Source organism: Limulus polyphemus, unplaced genomic scaffold, assembly GCF_000517525.1.
Source record: "Limulus polyphemus unplaced genomic scaffold, Limulus_polyphemus-2.1.2 Scaffold314, whole genome shotgun sequence".
In the NCBI taxonomy this organism is placed as follows: Eukaryota; Metazoa; Arthropoda; class Merostomata; order Xiphosura; family Limulidae; genus Limulus; species Limulus polyphemus.
The window spans coordinates 322732-332554 of record NW_013665924.1 but is presented as its reverse complement, the minus strand read 5'-3'; the positions used below and the strand labels follow the sequence as shown (position 1 = coordinate 332554).

General features: G+C 37.3%; 1 protein-coding gene across 2 annotated transcripts in view; it reads right to left on the bottom strand.

Moving 5' to 3' along the window:
• LOC106457298 overlaps positions 1 to 9823 on the bottom strand; it is a 28825-nt gene that overhangs the window by 12345 nt on the left and 6657 nt on the right. For both annotated transcript variants that reach the window (XM_013916686.2, XM_022383163.1), the window contains one exon: positions 1776 to 2419. In XM_013916686.2, coding sequence (XP_013772140.1) covers positions 1776 to 2402 — 627 coding nt within the window. In that variant the 5' untranslated portion in view covers positions 2403 to 2419. The remainder of the gene's footprint in view (positions 1 to 1775; positions 2420 to 9823) is intronic.

Below are 9823 nucleotides of genomic sequence, written 5' to 3'. Positions count from 1 at the left end.
AATCAAAATTAGTAGTGCCACATGTACTTCTGAAGTAAAAAAATTTCAACAGAAAAGTGTACACAGGTAAAACATCTCAGAGATTCCATTCCAGCAGTAACCAAGTTCAGTACCTACTTAGTATCCTGACAAGCTAATCAAAATTAGTAGTGCCACATGTACTTCTGAAGTAAAAAAATTCAACAGAAAAGTGTACACAGGTAAAAACATCTCAGAGATTCCATTCCAGGAGTAACCAAGTTCAGTACCTACTTAGTATCCTGACAAGCTAATCAAAAATAGTAGTGTCGCATGTACTTCTGAAGTAAACATTTTCAACAGAAAGGTGTACACAGGTAAAAACATCTCAGATTCCATTCCAGGAGTAACCAAGTTCAGTACCTACTTAGTATCCTGACAAGTTAATCAAAATTAGTAGTGCCACATGTACTTCTGAAGTAAAAAATTTCAACAGAAAAGTGTACACAGGTAAAAACATCTCAGAGATTCCATTCCAGGAGTAACAGATTTTGAATAGAAAGAGGTTGCGAAACAATACCACTGCAAAGTATTCAGTGAAGCAAAGAGCATATGATATAGGAACAATGCAAAGCTAGAATAAGAATTTTCAGAATGAGTGAGCACAAAGTTGGAATAAGGATGTATAACCCAAGCAAGATTCATAAAGAAAAAAGCCACAAAATGAAAATCGGTCAAGAACAGATCATGATAAATAGTCAGAAACTCCAGGATATTGAAAAATAGGATTTGTCAAAAGTTCAAGACAGGACATCCAAAAAGAGGTGAGAAAAGCACTTCATTAATAATGAAACGATGAGGATTCATCTTGTAAGGTAGCAGTGAATTTTCCAAATCAGAAAGAGAAAAAAATAAAAATCCTTGGACGTTACACAGTTTGACTCATGAAATAATGAATAAAATTCCCAAACGGATAATTGTTAAATGAAAAAAAAAATTGTTGCAATTCAATTCAAACTTAAGACTTGTCACTGATAAAGTTTTCAAACAAATCAAGATACATAAAAAAAAAAAAGACTGTGGCAAGAAAAGCTGTACAATTAACTAGATTACTTATGAGCATCAATTACATAGACTAGTGTCAAGTAAAATAATTCATTAAAAAATTAGGATTAAATCCATTAATATCAAGAAAATAACAAACTGATCAAAATTGGTCATCAAAAAGTTGCCATTTTTATTTCTGGTTATTACTACCAATTAATTCAGGGTTATTCAGCTTACTTGATTAGAGCCATGACTCACAAAAATAATCAACTAATGGTGTTTTTCATTATTCCAACTATCCATGTAACTGAAACATTTGCCATTACTATTTCCATCAGCATGACAACATGTGATGGTATGCATGCATTCCACTTGTACATAATTCATGAATGTGTCTGTTGATTACGTAACACAGCGATGCCTGTTCTCTGTGTTTATCTTATATGTATAAATAATAGTGTAGCTTTAACTTAACATATGGCTTACATACTACAATTGAAACCAATGTTACTTAGGTTAAGATTGCTTTAATAGAAAAAAGTTAAAACTCGTTATTCTTTAATTCACTCAATAAATGTTGATTGCTGAATAAATTGCTTATTTAACTGCAATTTCATATATTACTAGATAAGGACTAATAACAGTCTAATAATATGTAATAGATTCTGAATTGAATGTTTGATGAAAATTCATTAAAAAGAAAATATAACTTCATAGTACTAAACATGCCACTGAAGTGTTTTAAGAAAAAATATCATGTTGATACCAACCTGCAGTTGGGTCCTACGTAATCGTTCAATCTCTGCATAAAGGCGTTCAATTTCAACATCTTTGACTTCACAAGCTCTTGTAGCTCTGACCAATGCAGCCTTTAGCTGGCGAATCTGTCTGTTTTTTCTTTGTGTTGGTGTAAGGTATTCTTCAGGAGACTCGTATTTTCTCTGACAATGTAGGACATACTTCTTTTCAGGGTATGTACAGTTGACTCCATATGATGAGGACTTGCTAAATGCTGCTCTTGGAGTGATATCACATGACATGAAGGTGGCACAGCTCCCAAAACTTTTTACTGAACTATTTTCTTCATCTGGAGTTAACGGTGTAGAATATTCTTGACCATTCCTTGGATCTCCAATGCTCGAGCTGCGACTTCTTACTTGTAGCTCCATAGAACCATATTGCTTCTGACCAACTTTAGGTACAGGAACTCTTGATGTAATGGAATGTCGCCTAGAAGGTATAGTTAATTTAAAATCTTTTATCTCTTCATTAAAAGGGGCCAAAATAGGATGTTCTCCATTTTCCCGAAGAGACTGAGATCGTCGTAGACGAGGAATAAAGCTTGTTTGTGTGGTGGATGAGGACCTTGATGGTTGCTGATCCTTCATGCTGTTCATTTTACTTCATTTTCTTCCTAAGTTCATGAAACATCACAGAACTTACATCAAGAATTTGTATGAACACAAGGGAATCTTATATATACATGTACTTAAATTTGAGGTGGGGAGGAATAGATTTCAAACCATTTCTACAACTTAAGTCAATTTCACAAAAATGTTCTTGGTTTATACATAAAGTATTGTAAGTGTCCTAATTCAATAGCACTTTGTGATTTACATTAGAAATCCCCCAACCCATTTTTTATATATACGAGGTTTGAAGTTTAGCTTTAAAAAAAATGTATTTGTGATATAAATTTACAGATGTACCATTAAAATTTTCAGGTAACTAAGTTGTTAAAAATTTATCAGAATAAATGTAAAATGTCTGAAATTTTCAACACAAAATTCAAATGCAATAATAAAAAACTAGTGTTTAAGAATAATAATAACAATGTAACACATATAGAAAAGTACCATTTCTGTTAATATGTTGCATTGTAAATTCGCACTCACTAGATCAAGAAAAATATTTAAATAGTGTAGTAGCCCTCCTGTGGACATTTTCAACAGATCAATAATTTTCATTAGATAAGTAGACTAAAACTGCAAACAAAATTTTAAGTGAAGCCTGACTATTGATTTGTATAGAGATAATTACCACTTTTGACTTGTAATCAATATGTCTATAAATATTCTATAAAATTCTATTAGCTTTACTATTAGCCACATATGGCTTGCTTGATTTATCTAACACTTTGCCAAGACCCCTTTTCTCCAACTGTGCTATTCAGTAGGCTCCCATTTATGTCAAGCATGTAATTTAAATTATGACAACCCAAATGCATTACCTTTCACTTAATATAAATATATTTGCTGCTATTTCTCCAACTTACCAATTGATCCAAGTCATTCTGTAGTACTTCAACCTCAGTACAATTAGAAATACCCAAAAGTTTAATGTTAACATCAAAATTAATTAATTTACTAATCATACCCTTATCAATATCATTAATGTATAGAAGAAAAAAGCTAAAGCACTTATCTCTGAGACATACTATTAATAACAAGGGTTAACATTTTCCTAAATGTATTTCCAATAATACTTACCTCCTCTCACACTTATAGCTATTACTCAACTTCCATAGTTTCTTCCTTTGCCCATCTAAGTAATGGTCTGATTTTTTCTCGCTTGCTCCAGTCTTTTATACCACACTCAATTACCTTTGGCGACACTTATCTCATGACACTCTCCACCTGTGATAATGCACCCTCTATCCTGGTACTGTATATAAGCACCTTACTCAGACAATGTTATCACTTTTTCGAGACTGACTCAATACCAGTTTCTACCACTGGCTCTTAGCGGGGAGGAAGAGTGGAAGAAGTGGTGAGTATTATTGGAAATACATTTTCAATTTAGGAAAATATTAACTTCAAAAACATACTCACCTCTTCTCCCACTTATAGCTAGAACCCCACATTGATAAGGTGGAGAGGCTGGTGAGGACAGTATCCATACAAAAAGCATCTGCATAGATCCTGGGTGTGTCAATAGAAGATTAGCACCTTATTGGGAGAACTGCACTACATACAGAAGAGGTATGTTCTTCACCCAGAACTTAATTCCTGTATTATGGGTAGAATTTTACATGAGTTGTCATCACTATAGGCCAGGCCCCAACAAGGTAGACGATGTTCTACTACTCAGAGCTGTAATTAAATCATGGTCCCTATATCCCATGTTGATGGCTAGGGCAATTGAACCACAAACGTTATATATATATAAATTTATGAGTGGATCCCAACTTGTAGCCATAGATGAAGTGGACAAACCTTCTCCTCAACCTGAAGAGGTCTGAAAGGCAACATCCCAGGCTCAGAATGAAAGGATCATGTATGCCTTACTCAACCAAAGGAAACAGAACTCATCTGGTCTGGAATTTTGAACACTCATCCTCACTCCCTAACCGTGTGAGCAAGGTACATCCCACTTGCCCCTCGAATTATGGGGAGGACATGGGATCCAACTGCTCTGTGTTCAGAATTATGAGAATACAGTGGACCCTCTTTCATGAACAATGTACTGAATCAGCATTGATCAAAAAGAAGGGCCATGCATACCCCAACCAGATAGCTGGTATTATAAGTAGGCTCCCGCATAGGCTGGTGCCACTCCTACCAACATCTGGGAAAAATATCCAAGGACCCGGGTAGGAGGGCCCCAACTTTGCCCTCTTTCTAAGAGTGGAGGAATTTACTTGAACACTCGGGAGAAAAAGTCTCTGTCCATCACCCCAGTGATTTGAAACTGTTTGTGGTAATGACTCCCTAGTACCATTAGTAGAATCTGGGGGGGGGGGGTAATGCGTGTTGTGGAGACCCTGAGGAACAGTGCTCTGGAAACAGTGCAATCAGTGAACCAAGTTCCCTAAATTTTTAAAAATAAACCGACCCTGATTTATTCAATCCAATGATTGGCAGGGACAAGCAGGATACCCTTATGATTTACTCATGACAGGCCATGAATGGTGGTCCAGCATAATGCAGTAATCCCACCCGGGCAGCCTCTAGGTGGTCTTATGGAACACCTTAATTCTACAGAGCCTGCTGCAACCTAGATAGAGCATACTGAATTAGTGGTTGCTAGTGAGGAATTGGTTTGATAAAAAGACACCTTCCTGAGCAATGCTCACCACAGAGAGGGATCTTGTGAAAATGAGGTAAGGGACTCTGAAAGGTCAAGAAGAGACAAGAGTAGCAATGAAAATACTCACCCCTCTGTATAATCTAAGGGATGTGGTTAAGTTAGCTACAGGAGTTGGTCGAAAACCCTTAGATGAAGATACTGCCAGATCATGCCAAAAATGTGAGATAAAAGTATCAGGGAAGGTTCACATATCAGCCAGCACAATGTCCTCCAGAGGGCAATTCAACCAGGTTACTAAGGGCATAGAAATGTGACGAATCTGATGAGATGTGACTCACAGAATTCTCCTTGCTTTTAAAGAGAGCCCAGAATAAGTGATATAGATCAATTTCCTACCCACCTCATCAATGTAACCGTGGATAACTACTGGAAAACTGAATGATCCTAATGAATAAAGTTGTTGTCTAACATCTCTAAAGGCATTAGCATAGGCAAAAAAACCTTCAAGACCCTCACTGGACAGAACAAATGATCGAGATCTGAGCAGTCATAGAAGTAAGAAATAGTGATTAGATAAATTGGGAAAAAGGATTTATCCCATTCTCTTGCTGCCAGTGTCTCAGATAAGAAGAATGGTCTGAGGATGTAGGTAGAATGATAAAGCGTCCTATGCACAATCAGGGTAAACCACTCTGAGCAGCAACATCCATAGGTCAGCAGCAACAAAAAATAAACCTCCAGGGAAAGGTGATACATGGCACAGGAGGCTAAGTCTCAAATGGGTGTTGAGAAAGGGCATGTAATTCCACCTTAATATACCAGTTAGGTAACTGAAATGGTCATTTGGAATGAAAACCCAAAACGATGTGAGGAAGCCGCAGAGTACTGGGGACTCAAAGAAATTTTGTCTCAAGTATTGAAAAGTAGTCAATAAGACCACCTTATACAGGGTGATTGTGGAAGATGCAAAAACCTTGTCAAAGAGCCAGGTCAAAAAACGAGTTATGGTTGGCACTTCTGATCTTTGTGGGTTCAACCTCCACGCAATACATCATTGCTGATACGTGTGCAATTTCCTTTAATAAATGTCTATTATGAGACTAAGCAAAAACTGAGACAGATACATGGCAACCTCAGAAATTAAACATGTATGCCATTCATAACTTCCATGCCTGAAATTTGAGCTTCTGGATAGCTGGGTGTACAATGTCAGATCATGGCTGCCTCCACATAGATGGATAAAGAGGAATTGGAAGAGGTGGGCACTACTGAAGGTACTGCAGAAGCAGAAAACAGGGTTTAGCTGCCAATCCAGTGCTATCAAAGGGATCCAACAATGGGTTGGAATAAATCACAGCTAGTACCTTGGATAACATACAAATCAATGGAAAGGCCTAGAGTTGTAATCCCATCCTGTCCTGATGGAATGCATCTATTGTCAAAGCCCGAAGGTGAGGTATCTGAGACCAAAGTGCCAGTAGTTGGGTGTCCCAATAAGTGGCCTACCCACCAATCATCAGCATTTCAAAATGATAGCCAATCCAACAGAAAAACCTTGTGATGCAGCATCTATTCTGTTGGGAGAATCTGTTTGGGTCAAGACAATTGATCTGCCATAGAAGTCATCACCCATGGAACACAGTAATTAGTAGGGTGATATCATAGGAGTGGTCCTAAGAAAGAAGATCCAAGGTTTGAAAACAAAGAGCCCTGAACCAAGTGCCTCCTTACCAGGAAATGCAAGACACCACTATGGAATTGTTGGAGTAAAGCCTAACTGCTTTCCCCTTAATAAGCACAGACCATGAAACATCACCTTTTGAAGGTCTAAACATTGTGCATGGAAGTCTTGTCATCCATGCGTAGACCCTGGAATTCCTGACCATTGAGATATGCACCCCATCCATGAAGTGAGGTATCCGTGAAGAGATGAATCTCTGGATGAGATAGTAGCAGAAGAACCCAAATCTTAGTATTGTTCCAATCTAACCACCCTTTGAGATCAAAGAGAATGATCCTGAATAATGAAACTATGGTACCCAGTGAATTGCCATTCATGATCCACTGGTTGCATAAAGACCATTGAAGGGATCTCTTGTGTGCTCATCCCAAAGGAATGAGGGATTTGAGTGATGGTTCATTCCCAAAAGTGAAAGAACAATCCTTGCAGTGGGAGAAGGAGAGGTGAGAATGAGTCAACTGAGATACATGGTAAAAAAAAAAAATACCCAGACTGATGATATTTTGTGTTGGAGCAAGAATAGATGACTCAGCTCTGATAATGAAGCCTGCCTTGGTTGTTTCTGAAAGTAGAATCCGGGTGTGACATTCTGCCAATCGACAAAATGATGCTAGCAGTAACCAGTCATCCATGTAATGGTGTATACACAGGCCTATGGAAAATAGGTGACGAGAAAAAACTTGTATGATTCAGGAGAACACATATGGTGCCAATACTAGTCCAAAGGGACTGCAGCACCTGACCCTTGTGCAAAAAACACATACAGTGGTGGAATGCCACCACTATGGAAATGTGCAGATAGGAGTTAGTGACATCTAACTTGGACATCCACAATCTTAGTTAAAAAATGCTGACTCAGAATGAGGAATGACTCACTTGTGAACCTTGGAGGATCTAGGAAATTGATATAGATTGATGACTGGATGCCAATCTCCTGTCTTCTTGGGCCCAACAAACAGATAGGAATAAAACCCCAGAAAAACTCTCTCTGCCCCCAGACCACCAAAACTCTGATAGCCCTAAAATGAAGTTCCAAAATCTGAGGATCTGAGGGAGGTGGAAACACTACAGGTTGGGTAGATAATGGTGGTGAAGATGTGAAGTGCATGACTAATCTTGACTCAAGGACCTGTAGTGTCCATGGATACATGATTAAGGTTGTCCAGGAATTCTCTGAGTCAAGCCCCCACAGACTCAAAAGGCATACAATATTCACAGATGCTGGTGATGGCATTCCAACTGAGCGTTGGAACCCTTGGATATGTACAGAATTATTTTGGGTATCAATGAACAGAGGGACTGATGTCGGGGTCGGAACCCTTGAATAGGAGCAAAAATAAGACTCCCTGTAGAAGCTGAGGAAAGTCAAGATGCCAACAACAACAGGGATGAATGTAGAAGCTGATAATCGAACCAATGTGAATGCTAACAATGGTCCCAACTCAACATCAAAGGACATGGTGATGCTCAGAACCTTCCAACAAAGTATAGTGATAATAATTAACTTGGCACCATATATAGGGTGAGACAAATCTTAGAAGTTGTGATCTATTCAGGTTAATTACAGACTCTAGAACCCCAAATTTCCTGAAGCAGATGTATTCTTTGAGTGTTGGAATATGCTTCCACCTGGAAATGGTAGGCTAAATCACTTAGCTCTGACAACTGTGGCAGACAAGGCATAGCTGTCTCTTCATGTAACTGAACAGTAAACCTCTCTGCATGAACCACAATATCAGTGGATGAAGGTAGAACCAAGTATTCATTGACAGACCTTTCATCTATCAAGGAAGGTACAGGTTCAAAAGCAACTGAGGAAGACCCAAAAAATAACACATTTGATGGACCAACTAAAGAAAAGAAACCTGATGCAACTGATCCCAAAATGGCCACCTGACAAGCCAAAAGAATAAAGGAAGGTGCAGGAAAAAGCTAATCTACAATCTCTCCAGATTGTCCAGGATTGCCCTCAATAACAGGTGTAGAGCTCCCTGGAGGAACACAACTGAACTGAATATATGTCTCCATCTCACTATGAATAAGATCACTGACAGTCAATGAGTCATACGAGTTGCATATGACTAAAGAGCACAATCCTAACACTTTTCCCACACAGTACTTCAGAGAAAAAAATATCCTTTTTTATAAAATGTTCAATGCTTCTAAACTGTTTTCATTGAGGTATGAATACTATGATTAGTAATTACTAGCACAAACAGCTTCCTGTGATATTTCTGCTAGTAAATACAATTAGTAATAAATAGTCTCAATTATGAGCAATAGGAAAAAAAACAAAAAGCTTCAAAAACCACTTTGCCAAGGTCATCAGAAGAGATGGGCAATTAACTGAATTAATAGATTATTTATGAGAACTGACTACATCGATTAATATCATGTAAAATAACTGATTAATCAAGATTATGATTAATGTCACAAAAATAATTAATCATCCAAAATTAGTGTTTCTGATTATCCAAATAATTGAAAGATTGTCATTATAATTTCTCATTATTTTTGATTAATTCATGGTTGATCAGCTTAATTGATTAGTGTCACGACTCTCAAAAATAATCAACTAATAGAATTATTGTTTTTGATTATTCCCACTACCTAAGTCTTGTGTGAGAATAATTAAATTGTTAAATATAATCAATTAACAAGCCCAACAATTAACTATCAAATCACACTAACTGCCCAGTTCTAGACATCAATTGGGTACCCTTGCTATTAGTGATGTTTTCAGCTCTTAACTCAGAAAGTGTGGAAACTTTTGAAAAAACAACAAAAACGCCTTTTCCAAGTGACAAAATGCTAGAAAAACCCACGTGTCCTTCTTAAAAAAATTACGTGTGTCCTACACATCCAACAAGATAGAACAATTTCAGGATTTTGTTTTTACTGAACACAATTCAATGCCATTGGGAACTCAGTTTTTGTTGGGAATGATATATATACCATCATTTGCTTCTAGGCTCTTAACATTTTGGCATCATAATCTTTGAACATGTTATAAACAATCAAAACTTGACATATTTTAATGTTTTATTG